This window comes from Panthera tigris, chromosome B1 (genome assembly GCF_018350195.1).
Source record: "Panthera tigris isolate Pti1 chromosome B1, P.tigris_Pti1_mat1.1, whole genome shotgun sequence".
Lineage (NCBI taxonomy): Eukaryota > Metazoa > Chordata > Mammalia > Carnivora > Felidae > Panthera > Panthera tigris.
In genome coordinates this window covers 199,445,680-199,473,184 of record NC_056663.1, presented here as the reverse complement: position 1 = coordinate 199,473,184, position 27,505 = coordinate 199,445,680, and the positions used below count along the sequence as shown (strand labels likewise).

General features: G+C 56.8%; 1 protein-coding gene across 1 annotated transcript in view; it reads left to right on the top strand.

The window, feature by feature from the left end:
* Nucleotides 1–27,505, top strand: part of PPP2R2C (protein phosphatase 2 regulatory subunit Bgamma) — a 133,301-nt gene that overhangs the window by 30,159 nt on the left and 75,637 nt on the right. The window contains exons 3-4 of the mRNA XM_042984800.1: nt 10,546–10,657; nt 11,262–11,372. Coding sequence (XP_042840734.1) covers nt 10,546–10,657; nt 11,262–11,372 — 223 coding nt within the window. The remainder of the gene's footprint in view (nt 1–10,545; nt 10,658–11,261; nt 11,373–27,505) is intronic.

The window sequence follows — 27,505 nt, the reverse complement described above, 5'->3', positions numbered from 1 at the left end:
CAGCTCGGGCATTTGTGACCCCATTGTCACCTCTGCCTTGGAGTCCGTGTGAGCGATTAGTAAGCTGGGGCCCAGGGACCGAATCTGGACTGCCCCCTGTTGGTGGGTGGAAAGCAGCCCACACCTGTTTGTTTCGGGATTGTGCGTGGCTGCTTTCCTGCTACAGCAGAGCTGAGAAGTTGTGTCAGGGACAGCGTGGCCCGCAAAGTCTGAAATGTCTCCTGTCTTTTGGGTCTTTGCAGAAAAAGTGGGCCACCCCCCGGGTGGGGTCATTGTAGGGCAGGGGAGACATTCTGGATTTGGAACCAGAATGACCTGTGTCCGCAGCCTGGCTCAGGGAGCTCACCGCTTTAAAACGACAGGGGAAAGACAGTGTTTCCCTTTCTTCCTCCCGGAAATGATCCTGATGCAATAGTGGAACCGTGGAGGTGTTGTTCATCGCGGGCACAGCCGTGGGTCCGGAATCCCATTTGTGGGGAGGGCCGGGGGGGGGTCAAAGGTGGGTTCGGGAGGCCTCCGGAGGGAGAGCAAACGCCCAGGGCTGCGGAGCACAGAGCAGGAAAGCAGAATTCTCCACACCCTGGGCGGTTCACGTGGAACACAAGACCTGCCACCCCTTTTGGGGAACGGCAGGGATGAGTGCCTTGGCTGGCACGGAGTCCCCTCCGCCCCCCAAGTCTAGTTTATACAAAGGAAAAGCAGGGGAGTGTGGGCTGAACAACCATATTTTCCGGAAGCAGCCTCCTGGGGAGGCAGGGCAGGAGAGAGAGGCTCTGTGTGGGGTGCAGACCCATGCCTTCGCTTTTGCCCAGAAAACAGTAAAGACCAAAAGGGCTGCGGTCTCACTTTCGGGGCTGTCTTGCTCACGAATCTTGTAGAAAGGAAGAACCCACCTCATGCAAAGACAAGTAATAATCAGGAACACCCAGCACCGACTCCGTGTTAAATTACTCTAAAGAGCCAAGAAAGTAAGGGGCGAAGAATGTGCATGAGCAAAAAGTTGCCACCAGGCAGAGGACAATTTGAGCAGTGCAGAAAGTCTTGGTTAGGGGAGAAGCACGGGAGGCGATCGCATCTGTAAAACAAGAATGTGATGCAGGGGTGCCAGAGCTCCGGAGACGAGGCGACACGGCGGAGCCCCGTAAGACAGATGGACTGAAAAATGCAGCCTCCTGAAAGCCAAAGTCCACCATGGAATTTTTCCAACGGGAAGTACAGGGACACACTGGGAGATCCGGAGGGCGGGGCTGGGAAAAGCAAGGCAGATTAATATAAATAAAGGAGGAGAAAACAAGTGACCCAGGAGACAGAGGAGACCCAACATACTCGCAACTGGGGTCCCCGAAGACGGGAACGGAAATGACTAAGTAAAGCAATATTTCAAGAAAACTTGCCAAACAGGAGATTTGACTTCATGGATTGATAGGGAGTGCGGTGAGTGAGGAAAGAGGAAAGATACACTGGTGAGAGGATCACAAGTTAAAACGAGGTACCGTTTCCACGGGTCATATAGGCAAGGACCAGACGCCTGATCGTGCACGTGGTGGCCAGGGCGCAGGGGAAGCAGGAACTCCGAATGATGACAATTCTGGACTCGGGAAGCCCACTTGTGACCATTGTCTACTAAAGACGCTCACGTAAGTGAGAAATGACGCTGGCCCACGAGATGCACCGTATTATTGGTGGTGATACCAAAGGGCGAAGTAACCGTGATGGCCATCAGTAGGGGACTGGCCAGACGAACTGTCCCAGAGGCTGGTAAGGCTCCGCGATGGAAAGCATGAGGCGGCCCGATGCACCCGGATGTGGGACAGTGTCTAAGATTCTTTAGGTGACACGGGCAAGGTGCGGGGTAGTGGGAGATCTGGGACACCCAGGCTAATGAAATGGGATATTTCAGGATTGCTGTTCATACGATATTTCTGGCAGGATGATGCGCTTGAAACTGTTCACGGTGGTTGCCACCAGTCAGGACAGCAGGTGGGGAGAGAGAAGCATGTCAGGGAGACTCGCTCTCGTGGTTGGTTTTGTTGTACTTTTCCGTAACCAGAGACTGCACAGCTTAGAAAAATGATGACCCTAAGCTCTGGAGCCTGCGGAGTGCAAATGCCGGCTGGGCCACCTCCCATCTGTGTGACCTTGGGCACGTCACTTCGCCTCTGTGGGTGTCAGACGTGTGAAATGGAGTTAAGGATTGTACCTACTGCTATGGTCTTAATGTTTGTGTCCCTCCAGAATCCACATATGGGATCCTAACCCCCAAGGTGGTGTATTAGGAGGTGAGGCCTTTGGGAGGCGATGAGGTCATGTGGGCAGAGCCCTCAGGATTAGGAACATTGTCTCATGAAGAGACCCCAGAGAGTGAGCTCGTCTCTTGCACCATGTGATGTCCTAGTGAAGAGACGGCCAAGGATACGGGCCCGCACCGCACACCGAGTTTTCTGGTGCCCTGCTCTCGGACTTCCCACCCTCCAGAACTACGAGAATTGTTCATTGCATATAAGCTACCCCGTCTATGGTATTTTTGTTACAACAGCCTGAAAGGGTTAGGACACTACCACATAAGCATGTCGAGGATTAACGAGTTCATTCAAGTGAAATGATTAGGCAAGAACCAAAGTACAGTCGAATTAGCTGTTACGATGACTGTGTCCGTGGTGGAACCCAGGGCCTGGATTCGGAACCCAGGGCCTGGATTCGGAGCCCAGGGGCCTCTCAGCCGCGTGGCAGAGGCCAGCTGGTCGACGGATTGGCCACAGCCAGGAAGAGGGGGTCTGGAGCAGGGGGCCCTAAGGAGGGCCGGCCGGCTCATCCTCATCCAGGGGAGGCTCGGCGGCTGCCGTCCTGCTGGGTCTCAACGAATGAATGGGGAAACGAGGCAGGACCCTTTCAAAGCCCTCCGATGTGCAAAATTTTCCAAGTCTCATGTATCCGAGCGGAGGGAGGGTGGAGAAGCGGAGTTGCGCTCCAAAAGCCAGAAGACTTTTGTGTGACTTGTTAGGCAGCAAAGCCTGACTTAAATTGATGTCTCGAGTTCACTTACAGTCTGTATTTATGCCTGTAGTGTGACTTTTGGTATGTTTTGCTGCAGAAATAAAAACGTGTGTCGGCCCGGGCGCTGGCCCGGATCCTCCCGATGGTGATGTGTGGCCGGTGGAAGGCAGGGCGGGGACCTCCTCTGACTTGTGCTCACTCACCGGCCGCTGCTGGAGGCTGGCTCAGAGGGGGCAGGGATGGAAGGGGAGACTGAGACCAGGTGTGGGGGGGGGGGAGGGGCGTGGATGGGGGAGAGAGCGGAGAGTCAGTAGAAGCTGGTCCAGCCTCCACCCCAAGACCACACTGGCTGGAAGGTGCTGGAAAGTGTCCAAGGTAGGCTTGAGGTTGTGAGAATCCAGGCTCTTGGTGGGAGTGAGGAGGGGGGGTTTCCCTAGAAGCCCTGAGCCGGGACAGGAGTGTAAGCGACTTATTAAGGAGGTGCTCCCAGGGGAGACTAGGTGGGGCATGGGGGAGGCAGGGGGTGATTTCAGATGAAGGTAGTTTCAGGCTGATCCTGATGGATTGTTCTCAGTGGGGGTAAGGCAGCCGTTACTGCTATGGGCCTGGGGTGGGGGGTGGTCATCCGCACTCCCAGGCACTGCCCCCTCTCTTTGGGGGTGCGGAGGGCATCTTCCTAAGAGAGTCGCAGGTGCAGTTGGGCAGAAGCCAGCATGGAACGACACCAGGGCAGGGGAGCTCAGAAACGGGGAACGGATGGAAAACAGTGCTCCCTATGCAGTCTTGGTGCTCAGTCCCCTCCAGAGCACAGACTGGGGACGGGTGGACTTACAAAGGAACCAGGGAGTGGTGGTCTGACTTCTGGGTCCTCCAGCGTTCTGGCAGCTGGCCATTCATGGTCTCTGCCCGGTCCCCCTCTCTGCGGAAGCCCCTGGAAACCCCGTGGCCCTAACTTATTTTACCCCAGGAGGTGTGTCTCACCCGATCACGTTCTGAAGCTTCTCCTAGTAGCTCACGAGAGCCAGTCACTCGGCTTTTAGTGTTGTGAGCTGGTCGTTATCCTGTTGGTAGCTTGATACCGGCCACAGGATGCGTATTGCCCCCATGGAGGTCGGCCCCCTCCTCCCTCAGTCGTTCGATCCCTGTCTTGGGTAGGCTCGCTCTGAGATTAGGAGTGCTCGGTACAACTACGAATCTGTGGCTGTGGTCCTTACCTCGCACTGAAAGCCAGTTCTTCCCAGCACCCTGTGGCGGTGGTGGGGTGCTGTCACACAGGGGAGTCGCCCTTGTGTTCCTGAACCCATGGTCTTTGGCTTTTCGCTGATACAAGGTGGTAGAAGTGGAGCAGAGAGAGCATGGATTTTGGAGCCAGACCGCTGCTGCAGGCTGTGTGACCTCAGGCAAATTGCTAGACCTCTCTGGGCCTCGCCTTCCTTCTGGGACACCCGAATGATCATCAGGGAGCCCCCAGGGTTTCAAGGGAGATGAGGGCGGCTGTGAAGCACCATACCCATCAAGGGTCTGGTTGTGGTGGCCTCTCGTTGATTTCGGCGCTGGGGAAAATTCCGCTGGTTGCGGAGTTGGAACTCGATTCACGCGGCCACGGCTCGAGCGGAAGTTCACACCCCAACTTTGGTCCGGATCCGCCGGGCCCTGAGCAGCAACGTTAGCTTAGGAAACTGGGGCATTCAGATGGGGGCCAGGCCCCTGCAGACGTGACGTGTGGCCTCGGGCAAGGCGGTCAGCGTCTCTGGGCCGGTGTCCTCATTGCACCGTCACCGCACCATCTCCAGCGAGGGCTGCCTCATCGTCACGCCTTCTGGAAGCTGTGGGGGGTACAGCCGGCCCTGCTTCCCAGGGGCCAGCCTGCGATCTGGGAGCCTTTCTTCTCAGACGTGACGGGGCACTCGTTAATCCCCTGACCGTGAACTCCATTCCGTCAAGGATTGAGGTCCAGCGTGTTAGCATACAATAAAGCCTCAAGGAGCTGCTTCAACGCCATGAGACGGGTCATCAATTTGGCTTTTCATCCCCGTCAGAGCTTTCTCTCTACAGAAAATGCAAAGCGAGACAGAGCCACACAGGATATTCTGCTAAATCCAGAGCAACAGCCAGGACTCCAGGGTCTCTCGTGCTGCTTGTGACCAGGGACTCGGCTGTAATTCGGATCAGCGGTGCTGGAATTAATGTTATCGTCCTGGACTGTTTACTTTTGGGTTTCCTTTAACGTTTGCTGTGGATTTCTTCAATGGCCTTCCTTCTTTATAGTTTTCAATTAAAACACATCTTCGTGAGGCTTGTGTTCGTCGTTGTTTTTTTTACCATGTATGAGGGCCTGAGATTTACTGTTAATTAACTGCTGATGATCTGATTTGAGCCCTACATTAATTTTTTTAAGAAATGTGAAAGCAAGCTGAGAAATGAAAATACAGACGCGGTGTTTAAGTTAGAGAAATGCAGGGTCACGGTCAGAAGTTCATGCTGCTCCTGCCCTGTCGTGTGGTTTCGAGACAGGGTGGCGACGACAGCCTGTGGGCCAAACCCCGCCCACTGCCTGCTTTTGTAAATAAAGTTTTATTGGAACACAGCCACACCTGCTCACTTACAGACTGTCTGTGGCTGCCTTTGTGTGATGACGGCCGAGCCGGGGAACTGCAACAGAGACCGTATGGCCACAGACTCTCCCTGTCGACTCTCTGGCCTTTTATAGAAAGAATTTGCCAACGGTGATGTTATCTGTCAACCTCGTCGGGCTGTGGTGCCCAGATGTGTGGTCAAACGTTATTCTGGATGTTTCCGTGAGGGCATTCTTAGATACGATTAACTTTTAAATCAGCAGACTTTGAGTAAAGCAGTTGACCTTTTAGAACGCGGGTGGGCCTCGTCTAATTAGTTGATGGCCCCAATAGAGTGGAAACTGACTTCCTCCAGCAAGGGGGAATTCTGTCAGAAGGCAGCCTTCAGACTCAGACTGCAACGGGGCCTCTCCTCGAGTCTTTAGGCTGCTGGCTAACCCTGCAGCTTTTGCCCTCGTCAGCCTCCATAACCACATGAGCCAATGCCTTATTAAATTTCTTTCTCTGTGTAAACATCCTATTACTTTTGTTTTCCCTGATTAATATGCCAGCCCTTGGTATGGAGGAAGGGGTGTGGCTCAGGGTCAGACCATCTGTAGTGAAAGACTGTGCAGAGCCTGGGAGTCAGGCAGACCTGGGTTTGAATCCCAGCTCTGCCTCTTCCCGGTTGGGACTCTGAGCTAATCCCTTTGCCTCCCAGGGCTCTGGTTTTGTGTCTGTAGATTGTAGCCATCTCCTGCCCACATTGCAGGGCGATTGTTCCTGGCTGGGACACTTCACAAGGGGCCTGGCGCCTGTTCCGGTCACTGTCCGTGTTATCACCGTAAATGAGTTGCCTGGCTTATTCATTAGTCTCTTGTGAGTTTGGTTCAGATGAGTCAGCCCTCCAGGCCTGTTAGACTCCAGCTGCCCTGACATGATGTGGTTTCTTAGCCAGAAAAATGGAAGCCCTGACCTTTAATGGTAGAGTCACAGGTGGCTCTGTGACTCTGGTCTCTTCCCTGTTCCCCACCCCCCTCCACAGAACCAAACAAGCCCAGGCCCAGGAGCTGGACATTGGGGTGGCAGAGACAGCACCTCCTACGAACTTGGCTGGAAGAGGGGGGACTTCGGGCCAGCCGTGTCCTGACTTCTTGCTGTGAACAAGTCTTGCGGAGGGGTGTCTGTCCAGACAGCTGTTAGAGGGTATTAGGCACAGCCACGGTGACAGGAACCAGAGGTGAGCAGAGGCCGTGAAGGTCTCCTCCCAGGAGGCCCTTCCAGCCTTCTCTTCCACATAACCCTCCAGACAGCCTGGATCTGGAGTCGCTGTCCAGAGACATGACAGGGACTTGCTGCTCGAATTTCTGTCTGGTTGGAGCTGAGCGTGGGAGACGGGCCCTGAGGCCAGGCCCCAGCTTGGGAGCCGCTGGCCTGGTTGCAAATGGCTATACCTGGGATGTGGCTGTTGAGTTAGTTGGAAGGAGTCGTCTTGCCAGGATTTCCCAGTCTTCATTTGAGCACCCAGGCACTGACGGCTGAGCCCTCATTCTCCTGCTCAGTTCTTTTATTCATTCAACAAACCTGTATGGAGCACCTACTGTGTACCAGACCTGTTCTAGGCACCGAGCACCCAGCAGGAGCCTGGCAGACCCCTCCTGGCCCTCTAAGCCCCATGGGCACAGAGCGTAGGCGTCCGAAGCCGGGCCCAACCCAGCTCTGTGGGTCTCATTAGCAAAGAGCCAGGCTCTGGGCCAAAGAGGAGAGTGAGGGTGGCCTGCTGTGTGGGTGGTTAGAACGCAGGCTTGCAGTCAGAGCGGAGCGTGAATCCTACTCTGCCACGCGACTCCCGGATGACCTTGGGCAGGTGACCCAACCTCCCTGTTTACGTAGGAGGCTGACCCTGATTTCTCAAGGGCCCCGGCCAGCACCCGCCCTCCGCGATGCCATTCTGGCTCTGCTCTGGGATGGTCCATTCTGTCTTCTGACAGTGACATTGAGAGTGCTTTGGAGCACTGGCAGGATAGAGTGGGGGTGCTGTAGAGGGAGGCGACGCTGCCCTTGTGTTGAAACATAGGGACCACATGGTCGTGCAGGTGTCGATACGTGCAGCACACGTTTCCCCGAGCGGACTGAGCCAGCCGCTCCCCCGTGTGGGTCCCAACCCCTTTGTCCTGAGCCACGAGCAGTTGGAGGCCAGGCCCCGCCTTGCGTCTCTGCATCTCACATCCTCAGCCCGGATCCCGGTGCGCAGCAGGCGTGCGGGAAGGGCTTGGGGAAGCACGTGTGGCGCTGGAAGGATTCCCGCCGTTGGGAGTTCTAGCAGCTGACCGTAGAGGTGGCTGGACCGCGGGGCTGCCTCTCCCCTCCGTGAGGAGCCTGTAATGTGAGGGCCGCGGGCTGCTGGCTGCTGTCCGATCCAAGGAGCCGCTTCCTGCCAGTCCCGGGCTCGGCAGAGGGACCCCGTTGGTCCCCGGGACCCAGCCGGCCGGGAAGGAGGTGATTGGCCACGACCCCGTGGGCACCATAGCAACGGCTGGGTGCCTGCTGGCTCCTTGGATTGGCTGCATAGATCAGAGCCTGCCCCTGGGAAGTGGCCCATCCCACCCTACCGGGGCTGCAGACACCCGCGCCCCCCTCCCCGGGCTCCCTCAAGTATTGATTCTGGGGCCGTGTTCTCCCCGCACGCGGATTTGCCCCCAACAGATGCCGCTGCCCGCTGTCTCCGTCAACTCAGGCTGCCCTAACGACGTACCGTGGCCTGGGGGACTTGATCCACAGTTTTTTCTCACCGTGCTGGAGGCCGGAAACCAGAGTCAAGGTGCCAGCCAATTTGGTTCTTAGTGAGAGCTCTCTTGCCTTCTAGCAGACGGCCACCTTGTCGCGGTGTGCTGACAAGACGGAGAGAGAAGCAAGCTCTCTTGTTTCTTCTTGTCAGGTTGCTGATCCCTCGTGAAGGCTCCCCCCTTGTGACCTAACTGCCTCCCGAAGGCCCCAACTCCAAACGCCATCCCGCTGAGGGATTAGGGCCTCCACGTACCCGTTCTGGGGAGATGCCAACATTCAGTCCGCGGCCGCCCGGGATCTGATGCTGGAGTGGGCTCAGAGATGCCCGGTTGTGCTGCTGCTGGGGACAGGCACGGACACGCTTTTCTCAGGGTTCCCGTGTGTGCCGAACAGGAAATGGCAGCTGCCTGGGCCACCCAGCCCTCTGTTCCTGCGGAAAGGCGGAGGGTCTTGCGTCTGCTCGGAAACCAAAAGCCACACGTTCACACGTTTGGGCAGGTGGCGGAGGAGAACGTGTAGAGCTTCCGAGTCTCTGCTCGGGAGTCTCACAGCGCCCCGAGAACAGGCTGCACTTGGAGAGAAGCACCCCTAAGCTTTGGGCAGCACTGCCTTGTCAGACCTGGCTGGCCTGGGTCCTCGTGGGACTCCCAAGGAGGGGGCTGGCCTGATCCTGTTCTCCAGGTGACAGCGCTGCCCTGAGGGAGCTCAGATCAGAGAGGTTGTGCATGTGCCCAGGACACACAGCGTGTGAGGCACAGAACTGAGTGTGGCCAGCACGGGGCTCCTGAACCTGCTCTTAATGATTGTGGGGAGGGTGTGGCTAAGCTAACCCTGGGCGCAGGGTCTCCTGGGAGGGGCCAACAGGGGAAGAGCTCAGAGTTGAGGAGGGCTGGCTGCTCTAGGGACCCGGCGGAGAAGGAGGACCCTTGCCCCAGCCCATGCGGTTTCTGCGTTGGGGCACACAGTGCTGCCGCATCCTTCCTCTTGTCCCCAGACAACCCCAGATAAACGAGAACAGGAGCAATGAACATTGTTTCTAGAGCCTTCTGGGTCCCAGGCTCGTGCTAAGTTCTTTGCCTATATTAACCTAAGTCTTGCTTCTCCAGGACAGGCCTAGAGGTGGAGACTTGTATCCCTAAGTCACAGAGGAGGAAGTGTGCACACGGAGGCCAGCTCAGCAGTGCTGGAGTCGGGATTTGAACCCAGAAAGTCTGGCTCTGAGGTCTTAGCGTTGGCCATTTGTGAGTGACAAAATAGACTCTCTGAGGTGAGGTCACTGCCCCGGGTCTCGTGGGAGGTGTGGGGGCTGGAAGGGTAACAGCCCTGCCCCACCTCTCCCACAGAGCTCTACACACAGGACACAGTCCTGCCCCCATGCCTTTGCACACCCCACCCCTCTTCCTGGAGTGTCCTTTCCTCTCCCAGGGCCCGACCCCAACGGTCCAGGCCCCACACCGGGGCCTGCTTTGAGGAGGCCTTTCCTGGGCTCCCCCTAGGTACACCTCACCGATACTGCTTGTCTGTTTGGCATCTGTCTCCCCAGCTGGAAGGAACTTTCTTAAGGACTTGTGTTTCTGGCCGACTAAACTGTACCTGCCAGATAGCACAGGACTGGCACACAGTAGGGCTCTGATGTTTGTGAAAGGATGAGGAATGCCCCGCCGTCCCTCCCATGCAGGGCATGGCCAGGGGAGGAAGGGATGTATCTGGCAGGCCCCGGGGCAGGATGTGAACCCACCTGGCTGGGGTTGTTCCCTGGCTTAGAGAGGATGCGTGTGAAATGCATGGCCTGTTACTGGCACTCGGTGGGCACAGGTCAGTGCTAATTATTATTGGTGACGCGGGTGTGAGCTATATTATATGGTAGAGCCTTTACGTGTGTTACTGTTACGGGCTGACCTGTGTGTCCCGCCGCCCCCCCCCCCCTTCATATGTTGAGTCCTGACCCCCAGCACCTCAGAATGTGCCAGTGTCTTTCTCCAGAGCTGGTGCAGGCCACGTGCTAAGCTCAGAGGTTGCTGTCCACGCATCGTTTTGTAGCGTGTATGTACCCGGCCTGGTGACCAAGCCTTTTCTCGCCTGTATTTCAGTTGATGCTGACTCTACCCCACAAATGGTTGGGTCGGAGCCCAGCGCCGGGGCAGGCCCTGAGCCCCCGGCCCCCCGCCCCCGGCAGGACCGTGCCAGGCCCCCTCCTCTCTTCCCTCAGCTCCCTGGTGGTGGAAGCCACCTGGTTGGTCCGCACGGCGCCAGGCAGGTCTGCGGGCTGTGCGTTCGCGGCCGTGGTGTGCGGCAGCCAGCGGGCTTTTGGCGCAAAGCAGGTGACGGTGGCGCCCATCTCCGGAGCTGTCCCGTGAGCCACAAGCACTTAGTGAACACCTAGGTGCCAGGTGGGGTGCTCTGATGGCCGGAAATGGGGCCGAGCCCTGGCCCTGGGTGGGGCCTAGAGACTGGACAGGAGCTGCAAAGCCAGATTTGCCACTGGCAGACCGGGACGCCGGAAGCGGGGAGCCTGCGATGCCCTTCGGCAGGACCGGGGCCAGCCAGCGTGGCCACGATCGAGTTCAAGGCCCCTTCTGTGTAGGAGTATCTGATTGGCTCACGCAGGTCATGTGCCAGCCAGGAGGCTCGTGATTGGCCGAGCCCAGGTCTCCTGCCTGCCTGTATTTGGGGGCGCAGAGAGGGTCTGGCCGCTCCGTTTCTGAGCATCGGGTGTAACCGGGGTTCACCCCAAATGCAGGGGCGTAAGCACAGAACAGCCAAAAGGACACCAGACACCCACCATTCCCACTGTGTGTCCCCCGGTGTGCTTGGGGTCAAGGGTACTGACACGGGGTTGCGCCTCGGTGCCTTTGGCCCCAGTGATCCCTCTGCAGGTAATACCCTCCACCCTCTTCAGAGCCCATCCCTGCACCCCTCCTCCAGGGAGCCCTCCTCAAGCCCGCCAGGGAGAACCAACCCTGCCCCCACCACCAGCAGCAGCCTTCCTCCCAAGGCTATGTGGCGGGCTGGACAAAGTGGAGGCTTGGTAAACAGGTGAGGGTCCATTCACCTAAAATATCTGATTATAACATTCAGCCACGTGTTTAGTGAGCACCCAAGAGTGCCCGCACAGTCCTGGTGCCGGGAATGTCGTGAGCATCTTTACGGGTCAGATACGTGTTCGTTGTCGGGGGGCTGGTATTGCACTGGAGGGCCACGTCGTCTCATTTCACCCACCTTCTCCTCCTGGGCATTCGCTTCGTCTTTACTCTGTCTGCGGCATCTGCAGGGCCCCGGGATTTGTCGCTTCCGTCGGTGACAAACTCATGGGTGACAGCGTCCCCAGCAGATCACGGGTGCTCAGCCACCCCGTGGTTCCCTTTCCGGGCCTGAGCAGGTGGGAGGCGGAGGTGGGCCTAGGGAAGCAGTGAGGGGCCTGCCCTTGCAGCTCAGGAAAAGTCTGGTCCCGGGGGCCAGAAGCTGCACAGGCAGTTATGACTCCCAGGCTGGGCCTCGCTGCCCGCCTGGTTCGAAGCCACCCAGAACCTTAGCGAATATGGGCTTATTTGGAAATCGAGTCTTTACAGATGCAATTATTTAAGATGAGGTCATACTGGAATGGGCCCTGGATCCAATGACTGGTGTCCTCAGAAGAGGAGGGACACACAGAGACACAGGCAAGGGTATCGTGTGAAGACAGGCAGAGCCTGGAGTGACTCGCCTACAAGCCAGGGGAGGCCGAGGGCTGCTGGAAGCTACCAGAAACTAGAAAGACAATGCCTGGATTTCCCCTGGAGCCTCCCGGAGGGAACCAGCCTGCTTGGCGCCCTGACTTTGGATTTCTGGCCCCCAGAACCGTGAGACAATACATTCCCAGTGTCTCCAGCCTCTTTATTCGTAGTCAGAAAGAGAATTAAGACACAGACCCAGCCCAGCCCCTAACACGCTGACCCCCGGTTGTCTTCCTCTGCAAAGTGAGGTGTGGACAGGGCGAGGGTGACACACGTTTTGTGTAAATGACCAGATAGAGAATGTTTTAGGTTTGTAGGACTAAAATACAGCGTCTCCTGCATAGTTTGCTTTGCTTTGTTGTCATTGTTTCTTGGTCGTTTGTTTTATAACCCGTTAAAAACGCAAAACACATTCTTCATCTGGGGCTGGGTTTGGCTTATGGGCTGCACTTTGCCAGCCCCTGGACTTGAGGCATGAATTCTGCCTGTGGGGAACCCCAGCTGCATGCACAGTCCTCCCCCGCGGGCGCAGAAGGGTCCTGGATTCTGCCGTCAGCCAACTGCCTAATGGAGGAGTGGGCCCGGAGCCTCCCTGGCCTCAGTGTTCCCACCTGTCAGTAGGGAATAAGGGCTGGTTTTCCTGAGTGAAGGTCACAGGACAGCACTAGGCAGGCGCACACCTGCCTGCCTCCATGCCCAGGACCCATCCTGTTCACACTTCCCTCCTCGGTGCTGGGCGCAGGGCCTGGCACGTTGCAGGAGCTCAGGGGAGATTTGTTTGAAGAACGAAGGAAGCTTTCCAGAAGCCCTCTCTGGGTCAGGTATTCCCCCAGCCCCCACTTTCACTGCAGTGACTTCCGTGGTGTCACTGTCTCTGAGGGAGGGCAGGTATTCTGGCCGAGTCACCTCCTGTGCAGAGTTTGATGACAGAGGGGAGGAGAATCAGCCGAAGGGAGTTACGTCTGAGGGGTGTCTGGGCTAATGACGTGATTTGAACCGCACCCAGCCCTGGCTCAGGGCCACGTGCCGGGGCCCGGGTTCAGTCCTGGAGACTCAGACTCTAGAAAAGGGGGAAATGATTTCTAAAAGCCGTGTGAGCTGGTCCTGGGAGGGCCAGAGTTGGGAGTCAGACCCAGATTGGAATTCCAGCTTTGCTGCGTGGCAGCTGTGTGACCCCGGGTGAATGTCTTAACCTTGCCGGGCTTTATTCGGCCTCCTCCCTCGGAGGGCACAGAAAGCCTCCCTGTCCTGAGAATGGGGTACGGTGTGCCCGGCACAGCACAGGGCTGCTTGCTGTTAGTAACACTTCTGTAGTCACTGGCTGTGAAGGATAAAGCCTCACATTTTTGCCAGGCCCTCTCTCCTTCCAGAGTGGGTTTGTGTCCCCTGTTCCCTTGGGTCCCATGTTGCCACCGTGCAAGGGTTGCTGTGGTCACCCTGTTTTACGGGTGAGCAAACAGAGGCTCAGCGAGGGAGGTGACTTACCTGAGGCTACAAGGCAAATGGCAGCATGGTGACCACAGCGTGGTCCTTCTTCTGCCCCCTCGTCCCCCTCCAGAGTCCCTGCCTGCTCAAGGCATTGTCCCGGCCATGGACGGTTGGGCCACATTGACCAGAGCTAAGAGAACCCTCCTCATCCCAGATCATTGGGTTGAGCAACAGAAATCCGTCAGGGATGCTGCCGTTTGAGGCATGGCGACTCCACGGAGCACCTCCCTGCTGGCTGCTCTGTGCACCCACTCCCTCCTGCCCTGCCCTCCCCTCCCCTCCCGGGGCGCACACAGCCCCGATCCCACCCTTGATTAGATTCTCCTGGCCTTAAGCAGAATCTGTCCCGAGAAGGCCTGTTTGCTCAAACAGGAGCATCTTTGCGTTATTGCCACAGGGCCGAGGCCCCGGGCTGGGGTCCCTGGGGCCCTCCGACTTGAGAGTCTCCGCAGGAGAATGTGTTTACCGAGAAGCCAGAGCAGCGTCCAGAGGGAGCCAGGCAGGCTGGGCGCTGGAAACACACCCAGTTCGGCTGCCCCTGGGATTCGAGAAGCTCATTCTCAGTATATTGCAGGGAGGGGATAGGTGCAGGCGGAGGGGGGGGAGGGCCAGGCCGAGGCCACAGAGAGGGAGGGGTGCCAGGAGCCCCAGAAAGGGTGGTGCTTCTTAGCAGAGGATTCTGAGGCCCGAACGAACAGGCGGCAGAATTGGAGGAGGGGCCATGCCCTTAATTAGTGTAACCCAGGGGAGGGTCCGTGTGATCACCTAGTCTGTGGGGCCTGGGGGTCTCCGAGCCCTTCTTTCTTTCCTTTTCTTAGAAGCAGCATCCCCACCCCGTCCCTTTCCATTCACCCCCTCCCCTCCTCATCCTTTACGATGTCCTTACAGGGCGCCCAGGGGCTCACCCAGACAAGGAGGCAGCATAGGGAAGCAGAACGTCGCTTCAAGCACCGCGTCGTGGCTACTGGAGGACGTGGCTTGGGTGTCTCGGCAAATGGGCATCCTAACAGCGAACCCCAGAAATGGTCTGGGGAACCTGCCCGTCTCTGGACTCTGGCAGGCGATGCCGGGCGGGGGGGCGAGGAGGGGCTGGGCTCCTCGTGCCGGCCCTCCTTCCAGGTGCACCAGAGTGAGTCACCCTCCCTCCCAGGATGAGTGCAGGGGCGCGGCAGGAGTCTGGAAGACATGTGTCCCCGTCTCTGGCAAGTGGTCCCAGCTGTGGGAGGTCAGATCTTGAGAAACGGAAGGATCCGGATTCAGAGCCTGGCTCTGCCACTGGGTATCTGCGTGGCCAGAGGGCGTGTTGGCAGCCGGGACACAGACAGGGGGTCGGTGTAACTGGAGCAGAGGTGGGGGGTGGGCAGGGATGGCAAGAGAGAAGCCTGGCTGGGGTGCAGGGGTCTCAGCCAGGGCTCCCACTTTGTCCTGGAGCTGGCAGCTGGTCTGCTGTGTGGGCGAACTCAGGCCGGAGGGGGCAGGGGGTGAGCAAGGCTGGAGGCATGGTGGCGAGTGCTAAGCTGAGCAGAGGCTGGGGGGAGGGTCCCCGAAGGGCAGGATAAGGGGCATCAAGGTGGCAGAAAGGACGGGCCGTGCTGCTAGACTGGCCATGACAGTTTCACTGGGTTTCATTCAGACCCGGGTTTGAATCCTGGCTCTCACTCTTGGTAGCCGTGTGACTTCGTCAGCTTGTATGACCTCTCTGAACCTCAGTTTTCTCATCTGTAAAGTGGGAGAAACTCCCCGTTGTGGGTTTGCTGTGTGCGCAGGGCCGGGCACACAGGCGGCCTGGTGATGAGAGTATCTTGGTCGGCGTGTTATCCTGGGGGAGGTGGGAGGGGCACTGAGCCGACTCTGGCTTTGAGGCTGGGCTGATGGGTGGACGTGGGGGAGGAGTGGGTTTATTTCGGAAGAGGGCGGGCTCAGTCCCAGGCAGATTGTGTTCACATTGCCGGTAAGGAAGCCAAATAGAAAGACCCAATGTCACAGGCAGGGATTGGAACAAAAGACTGAAGCTGTTGTCCCTCTCACTTGTCCCGTGGATACTGGAGCTGGGTGCTCTGTGTGGGATGAAAAGGGGGAACCGGTAGGGGAACAGTCGGGGGAAGTATGTTCTACCACAGCCACCTTAAATTGGAACGGGTTGTACGAGGAGGTAGTGAGATCCCCATCTTGGGAGGGATGAGAGTCAGCTGGAGGTCTACTGGGGGGCCCTGGAGAGAGGACACCAGTGAGGCCTGGACTGGATGAGCTTCAGGTGCCCTCCTGTGAGCCCTTGGCATCTGCCCGGCTTCTGCACAGGATCCAGGGCACAGAGGTGCTTTCCAAAGGGTGACCGTCACCCTGGTCCACACATGCTTGAGCCTTGGCCGGGCAAGCATATCGAGGGTTTTTTTGTTCTTGGGTTTTAAGCAGAAACAGTAAAGTAGGCACAAATTTGCCATTAAAATAAGATGCTGAGTATCTTCCAAATGCAAATGGATTTAAACCGCTGGAGGTCTAACCTCCAGATGTGTCTCTGGTAGTTTCCAAGGGGCTCCGAGCCCCTCGCGGGCTGGCATGGTGCACCCACTGGCACTGGTGGGTTTGGGCCCATGGGAGGCCTCCTGTCCTGGGTGTCCGCTTCCGAGCCGGGGAAATGCAGCCGGTCCTCGAACCCGTGGACAAGGGGGTGTGGCTGTCACCCGTCAGCTCTGTGCCAGGGCACACAGCTCTTCGCCCATTGTCCTGGCGTTTCTCGGCCCCGTCACCTGCACCTGTTGCTGTCGCTGTCCATCCCGTCCTTGTGCGCGTGGGTGAGATGCTTCCGTTGGCCCCTGGGAGAATGGCCCTTCGCTCCCAGAGTCAAGGGCAGCAGGCTGGTGCAGGAAGCCGGCAGCACGTGCTGAGCACCGCAGACAGCCCTGGACAGGAAGTACTTTCATCGGGGCTTTCAGATGAAAGCCCCTAAGGCTCCGAGGGGTTAGGTGGCTGGGCTGAGGTTGCACAGCCAGGAGCAGTGAAGGAGCAGCACTTTGCATTGGGGTCCCCGTTCCCCGGTCCTCCCTCCACACCACGCCTCGTGTTAGGTCACGCCCGGCACGGGGCCTTGTGAACACACAAGTGGCTCACCAGGAGTTCCTTTCTCTTCTTTCTTGCCTTTCTGAGCCTCAGCTTCCCCGTCTGAACAATGGGAAGAAACCCGCCCCCTTCGCAGGGCTCTTTGAACTGGTGAAGTGAGAGCCAGATACTGGCTCTGTGTAAACTGTGCACGTCCTTGGCCTTCCTTGAGCGTCAAAGGGACTTCCGCTTTGCCTGGTGCTCCCCCACGGCCTCCTGCTTTCTGTCCGGCCGCCCTCACCCCAGCAGAGACCAGAGCCGCCTGCGTAATTCATTTCCACCGGAATCCCCACCGTGCACGTGGCCAGAGCACCGAGCTCAGATCTCCGGAGAACCAGCTGTCCTCATGCGGGTAGAAAGTAACACAGAGCGCTTCTGAATAAATCCTCGGCCTGCCCTGTCGCCAGCTGAGTGGCGTCCCAGCTCAGACCAGTGCTGCCTCCAGCCAGGCGCAGGATAAAGAAATACCAGACGGTATTTTGTTTCTTTGCGTCGTGGCTATTAAAACACACACCGCGGCCACAGGCAGGCACACGTGCGTGCACACACACCATCTGTGGTGTTGTCCAGAGGATATTTGGTAGATCTGGGCCTCGCTGATCCGGTTCTGGCCATCGACTGGCTACGTGGCGTTGACTGCCAGGACTCGAATGGAGGGTTCTCTGATTCTGACGAAGGGGGTGTAAGGAATGAAGCGCACAGGAGGAAGCGGAGGGCGTGAGCAGTGGCCTCGGAGCTGGTGGTCGTGGCGAGCTGGGGGGTTCTGAGAGGGAATCCGGCTCTGCCCCCTGCTAGCTGTGATGTTGGACCAATCAGGCCCCTTCTCAGGGCCTCGGTGCCTCTACCCGCCACCAAGAGGATTGTTGGGGTGTCTGCATTTAAAAATGCGGGTCACGGAAGACCCCGGGGGTGGAGGCCTGAGTCAGCTTTCGCTGTCACTACGGGAAACAAGGCCCGTGCTCTTGCGTAGGCCGAGAAGCCAGCCGGGGTCCTCTACCCACAGGGGACAGATCCTGGCTCTGATCACGGCACCGAGGCCAATACCCTTGGGCCCTGGCCGCGTCCCCAGCAGTGTCCCCCTGGCAGTTTAATTACGGCAAGACGGGTGGTGCTGGGGTCATTCGTGGTTCCTCAGCAGCGGTAAAGTCGGGCGAATCCCCACATCTGAGGCCCTGGCTTTGACCCCAAGCCTCTGGGCCAACGGGGTTCCGCTCCAGCTGGTGTGAATGTCAGAGTATGTGTGTGTGTTTGCTCTGTTTATTCTTGGGGGAAAGAGCAGGAAACCTTTATTTTATTTTATTTTTTATTCTTTTTTAACGTTTATTTAGTTTTGAGAGAGAGAGACTGAGTGTGAGCGGGGCGGCGGGGAGAGGAGGGCACAGAGAGAAAGGGACACATAGAATCGGAAGCAGGCTCCAGGCTCCCAGCTGTCCGCACAGAGCCCGATGTGGGGCTCGAACCCACCACTGTGAGATCATGACCTGATCAACCGACTGATCCACCCAGGCGCCCGGAGCAGGAAATGTTGAAGAAATGATTGCATGTCCGTCTTGCGGGCTGGGGCCGTGGCTCCGTTAGAACCTTCTTCGGTACGCGGCTGACCCTTCCAGGGCCGGGGAAAGGTCTGGAAATGAGGCTGCAGCTGGCGTTGTTCCAAGAGCAGGAAAGCACAGGGTGGTCCCTGACGCTGCCCCCTGGAGTTGCGGTCCTTGGGCGGGGCGGTCGGTCATTGTTCGAGCACACAGCGGGCATCTAAGGACGCCTACTGTGTGCCCAGGGACATGGCAACAAAGGGAGGAGTCACTGTCGTCTTGGGCAGCCAGCTTACCCTCCCTGAGTCTCATCTTCCTCACCTGTAAGACGGGGTAATTCTGAGGGGTCCCTTAGCTGGACATTGACAGTATCTAGCTGGGAGCCCCGCACAGTTTGTACATATTCTGTTCTGTCTCTTTCCATCGTCCTTGCTGCTTTTGACTGGCAGATGCTTCTCAACTTCTGACGTCGTGAAGAGAATGTCTTTTTTTTTTTTTTTAATTATAAATTGTTACTAAAACTGATCTTTTATCCACGGCAACTTCTGCAAAAACATCCAGTGAGGATTTACTAGGCTCCTGCCGTGTGCTCCTCACTGGGCACAGAGCCGGGGGCAGCCGGAGCTGGGGAGAGGCAGGGCTGCTCGGAGGAAGGCAGGCTCAGAGCGTACGTGCCCTTCTAGAATCTCAGGGCTGGAGGAGACCCAGCGTGTGAGTGATGCCTCAGGTTCCCCTTACAGCATTTTCTACGTGGGAACCTGCACCTTCTGTTTGCACACCTCCAGTGCCAGGGAGCTCACACCTTCCTACCGTTCTGTCTTCAGCTTTGACTGGTAGGTTCATCCGTAAACTGAGCCGAGCGTCTGCCCGCTGGACCGGTCGGGCCTGTGGGGCCACACAGGCGAAGCCAGCTCCCTGTTAACCATGAGAACCCAGCAGACCCCAGAGGACAGTGAGTCTTGTCTTCTCTTGGCCCAGCATCCCACACTTCTTCCAGGGTGCCGTTTGGAATAGGGTTTGGGATCCCTTCTGTCCCCTTCGTGCTCTGTGCAGAACGCACTTGGGTTGGTCTCTGTTCCCCTAAGATAATATGTGTGTGATCGAGCCCAGCTTCCCAGCCTTCGTCTTCATGGTGCTGTTGCAAGTAGATGGCTGTGGTGGGCACCCTGGCTTTGTGAGCCCAACCCCTGTTGAGTCACAAATGTGTGACATTGGAGAAGTCACTTAACCCCCGCCCCCCACGCCTCAGTTTCCTCATCTGTAAAATGGGGGTATTCACTTAACCCTTTTGATGGGGATTCAAGGAGGTACAGCAGGTGCATAATGCACCCAAGGTGGGGCGTGGCACACAGGTGCCCAGTCAGGGTTGGCCGCCATGGTCATTATCACTTTATTACTGGTCTGGACCCCGAGAGAGGTCCTTTACTGAGCTGGGCTGGTGTATGTGACCAGACACCCAGCCTGGTCTCAGCAATCTGAGGCAGGAAGGGCCTGCCACCCCCACCCCTTAGCAGGAAGGGCTCAGGAAAAGAATGGAAACTGACTTTCATCATATTTAACACTTCAACAGTGCATGCTGTTTGCCAGGCACCGTTCTAAGTCATGTTCCACCCTTAACTCATTTAATCCTCAAAATAATCCCTGGAGGTATTATTATCCCCATTTCCCAGATGAGGAAACTGAGGCACCATGAATATTAAGTACCTGGGGTAAATGGCAGAGCCACCGGGATGGAGGGCTGTCCGAACAGTCCAGGTGGAGAAGAGACACCGATGTGAGAGCTTACGGAATGCGGTTGGTTTAGGGCGAGACAGAAGTTGCGTGGAGCAGGGGTGCAGGGGAGGGCAGCTGGGAGGAAGGTAGAAAGGGCGGGAAGAAGGGAACCTCTCGCCCCCTCCTCCTTGCCGCCCTCCAGGCTCTGGGATGGGGCGGACCACGCCAGCGCTAACATTCACACCAGCGTTGGAGGCAGGCACGGACAGCCTGGGCTGGAATCCTGGCCCCACCCCTTCCGGGCTGTGTGCCTATAGGCTTCCTTACCTGTCCTCTCTGACCCTCGGTCTCCTCCTCATCAAAATGGGAGTAATACTAGTCCCAGTTGCTCAGGGCTATTGTGTGGATCAAATGATCAGTGTATGCAGAGGACTCTGATCCGGGGTAAGTGTTTCTGGAAGACGGCCACTTGCCCAGACTCACTCCGGTGGCAAGTGGCAGGGCTGGGTTTCATCCTCGTCTGTCCGACTCTGGGTACCCCACAGTGCCTCGTGTGCAAGCAGGCCCTGTCCACACACCAGCCAGAATGCCCCTCGACGGCCCCTTCCTGCATGCCGCACATTCCTGCCCCTGCACCAAATGCCACCTGTCACCTGTCACCCTCCCCGTTATCTTTGTGATATTTTATCCTCCGTCTAAATCCGAACTCAAATCCCGGACCCCACTAGCTGGCCCATGCGCTCCCCTCTCCCAGGACCGGACCTCCTTCTAGGGCACACCCCCAGTTACACAGTCCCTGCCGCTGCTCCCCGAGTCCGGCTGGGGTCCCCTCCTTCGCAGTGGGTGACGAGGGCACACCCGGGGCAGAGGGTTAATTAAATCACACAGTGAGGTTTGTAGAACATGGGATGCTTCATTAGGCCCTGCGTGAACAAGCCGTGCGGGCTCGTGAACTGGTGTAATTACAGTTACACGGCGGCCTCATTAGTTCTGCGAGGCCGCCAGGCGGGCTCCTGCCTCGGGGCCCACAGAAAGTGGCCCTGAGCTCAGAAACCCAGTTCTTTAATAAAAAGAAAATTTTTTTTTAATGTTTATTTTTGAGAGACAGAGAGTGAGCAGAAGAGGGGCAGAGAGAGAGGGAAACCGAATCCGAAGCAGGCTCCAGGCTCCGAGCTGTCAGCACAGAGCCCGATGCGGGGCTCGAACTCACGAACCGTGGGATCATGACCTGAGCGAAAGTTGGACGCTTAACCGACTGAGCCTCCCAGGTGCCCCATTGGAAACCCAGCTCTAAGCAGGCATGCCCATCTTGCCGGCTTGCTGCTGGCTGTTTAAGGGCATCTGAGGGGCATGTTTAGATGGTGACACCAGGGTGGCTCCCCCTATAAACTCTGTTTCCTGAGAAACAATTGCCCTCAACTCTGGAACCAGCTAGGACTTCAGGTGGAGGTGAAGTGGGGCTTCAGTCAAATAGATGCCAGGTGAAAGGAAGGGCATTGCAGATCGTCTGCTCAAGTGAGAGTGCCGAGAGCCTGGCGCCCACTGGCCAGTTTTCCAGGAAGTTCTGAGGCCACGCTGGCTGGGGTTTTGTGGTGAGGGTGCCCCTCTGATCCTCTCGGGGCCGCTGAGACACTGACCCTCCTGGCTGGCTCTGGCCCCCTGAACTGGACCCACGGCAGCCGCCCCTGGTCTGTTCCACCCTCTCTTCTGCATCCAGTGACCTCCGCAACCTTTGCCCCTGGGGTTTCTCAGTGTGACCCTCAGAGCTCCTGTGGCCGACACACTCGGGGGCGGATTTAAAACACAGCTTCCCAGTTCCCACCCAGACTGTCTGGGGCCAGGGCCAAGGAATCTGCGTTCTTAACGAGTGCCGTTGTAACTGACATGCTCAGCTCTGGATTATTTGTGTTTCTCTTGGCCCTGGCTTAGGGGTCCTGCAATCCCTAGGAATCCTTATACCTCCTGAACTCACTACCGCTCTCAGGCCACTGGGGGGAGGGGGCGGGGAGCAATGTGATTGGCTCAGATCTCCGGGCAGTCTGGTGATTGGCTGCCTTCAAAGAGGGGTGTCTACCTCTAGATCCAATCAGCCGAGGGCAGCGTGGAGGTGTGGTCATGAGGTAAAGATCTGTTGCTCTACCTGGTGGTGGGTAAGGGACAGCGAGAAGTCCTCGCTGCCCACATTTGACTCCTTTGGCATGTTGTTGCGTTGTTTTGGGATCCTAGTCTCATCTGCCATTTAAAATGTTTTCTTATTTCACCAGCCGAATGGCACACACAATTTTTAAATCCCCAAATTTCCAGCCTACCCTAAATCAGTACTGAGCCGTAGAGATGTAATGGGGCCACACGTGTAATTTCGGATTTTCTAGTAGCCACATTACACAAGTGAAAAGAAATAGGCGCAATTAATTGTAAGAATTAATTCACATATCCAAAACGTGATCACCATATAATCAATATAGAAATTATTGGGATGTCTCACATTCTGTTTTTCATTAAATCTTTGGAATCTGTTGTGTGTTTTACGCTTACAGCACAGCTCGGTTTGGGCTAGGCACCTTTCAGGGGCTCAGTGGCCACGTGTGGCTGGTAACCACTGCCCTGGGCAGTGTGGCCCATGTGATGACTTTGCTTTACATCTTTTATATCCTGTTGATTGTATTCTCACCCACTTTTGAATAGTTTAAAATAGTTTAAGGACTTTTCAGTCCATTGGCTAAGAGCGTGTGCCTTCAAAATGCTGGGTTTCTAATAATAAATGCTCGCAAAGTCTGTTGGAGTTTTGGAGCATTAGGTCCCTTCATTCTGACTTCCTCCCTGTATCCTGATTTTTTTTTTCTGGGTCTTTGTTGACCAGGTCAGGTAGCCCATTATTTTCCATTAGCAAGTGTATTAGTTTTCTGGGGCTGCCCTAATTGTCACCACAAACTCAGTGGCTTAAAATGACAGAAATTTATTCTCTGACCGTTCCGCTGGCCAGATGGCTGAAATCAGGATATTGGGAGGGCCACACTCCCTCTGGAGACTCTGGGGAAGACTCCTTTGCTTCTTCTGGCGAAGGCGTGACTTGGCTTATGGCCCCATCACCCCAATTTCTGCCTCCTTTATATCACGGGAGTGTGACTCATCTCTGTGTCTCTTACGAGGACACTTGTCACTGGATTTAGGGTCCACTTGGGTAATCTGGGATGATCTCATCTCAAGATCCTTATTTTTATTATGTCTGCAAAGACCCTCTTTGTAAGTGAAGCCACTTACGTTCCGGGTTCTGGGGGTTACAACGTGGACACGTGTCTGGCAGGGCCACCATTCCACACACGACAGGGAAACGTCCGTGTTTCGCAGTAAGGATGAAGAAGGGAGGAGGCAGGGACGGGCTTTCTTCCCCTAGGCTGGGAGATGCCTACGGCAGTGGGCTATGAAAGGTACGCCTGCCGGTGTCGTGGAAAGTGCCGGTCCACGCTTCAGCCAGGACCAGACAGGAGTTCAGGGGACACACACGTAAGTCAGACGCATCCAGAAAGACAAACCGCAAGACGATAGAAAGGCAAGCGTGTCTCACGTTGTTCAAAAGTAGATATGGCGATGCTTGTCACACGCCCGGAATAGGGCCGGCTCAGCCCAAGCACTTAATAAATGCTAAATCTCATCATCAAAATTGTGATTATCGTGATTGTGTATTTGCATCCAGATCGTACACCTTTATATTACTAACGAGGATGATCGCCGATAGGCTAAGAGAGAAAGAGACCCCTGCCAGGATACAAACACAAAGAATTAAGCTGAATCTGTAAGTCACCAAATGGGTTTCGGTGACAAAAACCTTCCTTTATGAGCTCTCCCGGCGCCTCGGTGATGCCGTTACCCGTGGTCATGCCTGTTCACGGCTCACTTTATGTGCCCATCTTTCTTGTATATGATCATCAGGATGGCACTAATTTGGGTTTGCAAATGAGCTTTCCCTGATGTTGTCATGTCAGCGTCTAGATTCAAGACGGGATGCTTCCCAGACCCGGACCCTCCAGTGTGGCCGGCGAGCAGGCCCAGCCCCTCCCCCTGATCTAATCGCCCCCTGGAGCCTGGGGGATTTGCTAATGGGCCAGGAAACCATAAACAGTAATGGCAGTGCTTGTGTTACTGCGGGTATGGGGTTGCCCTCGGGGCTCCCTTCCCTGTCATTAAATTGGGGATCTTCCTTCTGCCTTTGAGCCGGAAGAGAAGGTTCGCTCTCGCTGTGCCCTGCACTCGTTCATCCATCCCTTCACCCCTCCCCGCCATTCATCCGTGGGCTCATCCATTTATCCATGCACTCATTTGTTCAGCCCACCACCGCCGAGTGCCCCGGTAAGATGAATTTTGAGGGCCACACTTTCCTTCACGACCGAGGAGGTGGGGCTTGGCCGAGCTGCCCCAGGACAGGAAAGAAGGGTGGTGGGGTCCTTCTTTAGCGCCCAGCTGACCTGACCCAGCCCTTCTCCTTGGTGGGGGGAGTCTCTTAACTCTTCCCTCTTGGGGAGACTCATGGAATAGCCATGGTCCTCCAAAGCAGCTTCGAGAATTGAAGGAGGTCGTGGAAATACCCGGCACCCTGGCTGCCTGTCACAGGGCACGACTCGTGGAAGAACCCCTGATGTGTACGTAGCACTCATTTTGTGCTAGGGGCTCCTCTGAGCACTTCACCGCCATGAACCCATCCAGTTCTCCAACGTCACCCCTCTGCCTGCCTCTCGGCGCATAGGGGACCCCGTTCACCTGGTCTGCCCACTGCGTATCAGACCCTCCATTGCAATCACCCAGTGCCCGAACCCACCTCGCTTTTGCTGACTTACCTGCCCTCACACTCACTGCAGCCTCCCTCACGGAGCCAGTCAAATGCAGATTCCCCAACTCAGAGATGTCAGGGCCCCGCACCTTACAAGCCCCGGGGGAGATCATTGATGCACCTGCTTGTTGGAAACCTGTTCTGTAGGGAGCTGAAGGTCATTCCCGTTCCCCCGAGTCTCAGCTCCTCTGTCTTAGGATGGCCAGTACGCTGCCTGGGGGCTTCACGGGTGATGTTGCACACATTCAACCAAACGCAGGAAGCAAATGCACCTTAAACTTGCAATGTGCTTTGTGGACGGGCAGGGTCAGGGGCACCGGTTCCTCTGGTGGAGACAAGGGCTGAGCACCTTTGGGTGGGAGCCCAGAGCTGGGATGCCACAGCTGGTTTCTGATCCCAGCTCTGCCGCTTCGCCCTGCAACTTAACCGCTCTGAGCCCCCAGCTTCCCCATCTGAGAAATGGGTATAATAATAACTACCTTAGAGGAGGCGTGGGAGGGCCAGTGACGTGGTGCAAATGTGTTCCTAAGGCAGTGCCAGACCTGCGGCGGGAGCCAATTAACCTTAGTCACCGTGTTAACCAGCAACGATGCGCACCCTGGGGAGGCCCGCACAGGCCTGACCTCCCTGCCGGAGTGTGGCAGGCGGTCGGTAAACCGTCAGCTGACCGGAACCGAGCTGAAAGGGATGAGGAGAGGCAGTTTGGATGGGAGGCCCTGAGAGTCACAGAGGGGGACAGCTGCAGAGGCCGGAGCTCAGACCAGGGTCTGGGTGGGACATGTGGTCGAGGAGTCCTCCAGGGAAGGGAGCCTGTTCCCAGGGCGCAGGGTGGCCTTGGACCGGCTGTGTGAACCCGGGCAAGTCCCTCCACACTTCTGGGTCTCCCTTTTCTCGTCTTTACGATGGCAGAGCAACAATTCTGCGCAGGTTCTGACAGGGTGCCCACCCTCCACCCCCCACCCTTTGTCCCCTCCTCCTCCCACCACGTTAGAATCCCTGCGAAGTCTATTTAGAGTAAGTTGTGTGCCTGAGCCGTGGCCAGAATTAGCATATGAAAAGGCCGCCCGATCAAATTTGATTTCAGAGAACAATTTCTTTTTTTTTTCAATGTTTATTTTTGAGGGAGAGAGAGAGAGAGAGAGAGAGAGAGAGAGAGACTGAGCACGAGTGGGGGAGGGGCAGAGAGAGAGAGAGAGAGAGAGAGGGAGACACAGAATCTGAAGCAGGATCCAGGCTCCAAGCTGTCAGCGAAGAGCTGGGTGCGGGGCTCGAACTCACGAACCATGAGATCACGACCTAGGCCGAAGTCGGACGCTTTACCGACTCAGCCACCCAGGCGCCCTGAGAACAATTTCCTTTAGGAGAGGTGCAATTGCAGAGTTCTGATTTCCTGACCCAGCTACCACTGCCCACTTTACAGATGAGCAGGCTGAGACCCTGAGAGGCCAAGCACCAGAGCCAAGGTCCTTGAACAGCCAGGTGCTGGCAGGCGTGGGAGGGGGCTGGGGCCCTTGGCCACACTCAGTGCTCCTGTCCCCCGTGACAGTCGTGGGGTGGGATGGCAGAGGGTAACCCTCTCGAATAACAGGTGGTGTTTGTCTAACCCCCAGGACTAAATATCCCGGCCAGGGGAATAGGTTCCGTGCTCGGAGAGGGGGCCAGCATGTGCCCTGAGTGGTGACAATGACAGCTTCCAGGAAGCCCCGCCAGGCCAGCAGCCTCCTCTCTGTCCGGCACGTCTGATCAACTGCACACATTTGGAAACAGCAGTGATTTCGTTAATCTTGTCTATTTTTTAATTAAATAAAACACTGGGGAGCGGCAGTCCTTCGTACTTATCTGGTCTCCAAAGCGGTTCCTGACGTGGGCTCGGCCCCGCTCCCGAGTTTCTGTCTCTGAGGCCCTGACCCCCCAGAGGAACACTCTGCCCACTTAAGCGAGACGGAATGGCTCTGGGACCCCGCTTCGTTTTAATACCTTGCACCGCCAGCGATGTCCCGGTGGACTCAATCACCCCGCAGATGTGGGGACGCGTTTCCTGCCGAGAGTGGTAATTGAGGCCCTCAAACTGCTCTGTGGTTCTAATTAGCCCAGAGTGGCTCCTTCTGGCCTCGGTAGAGTTTACAGCTCATCCGCCTCCTGATTTACCAGCTGGTCCTAGAAGGTGTGAGTCAGGAGACAGCGAGAGGACGCCCAGATTTCCTTCACTGACTGGAGCGTTCTCGGCGGGCCCTTCAGGGCCTTGGCTTTGGAGGACCGTGTCTGCCTCCCCTCGCTGCTGCCATCCTCCACGGGGTGGGGGCTCCACGTCTATGCCCCTGTCCACCCCGAATGCCTCCCGGCCGGCAGTGTTTCTATTCATACGGACCTTCCGGGACCCAGCTTCAGCACCACCTCCTTCAGGAAGCCATTCTTGATTCCCCTGGCGGGGCCCTCACTGGCCATACCACGTGGTACGTGTTTACCTGCCTGACTCCCCAACGGGACTGGGAGCCCCTAAGGCCACGGCCTCCACGTCTGAGTCACTACTGGCCTAGTGCGGTGGCACAGCACCTGTCTGCTGTAATGGAAGGAGGGAGTGAGGAGAAAAGGAAAAGGCAAGGAGAGAAGGAAGGAAGGGAGAGAGGCCGGGTAACACTGTGCCCATTTTGCAGATGAGAACACTGAGGACATGTGACTGGGAAGGGGCAGAGCCCCTGTGAGTTCATCATACTTTGTATCTTGGGTCTAAAATAGCAAAGAGGAGGGGCGCCTGGGGGGCTCAGTCGGTTACGCATCCGACTCTTGATTGGGGCTCAGGTC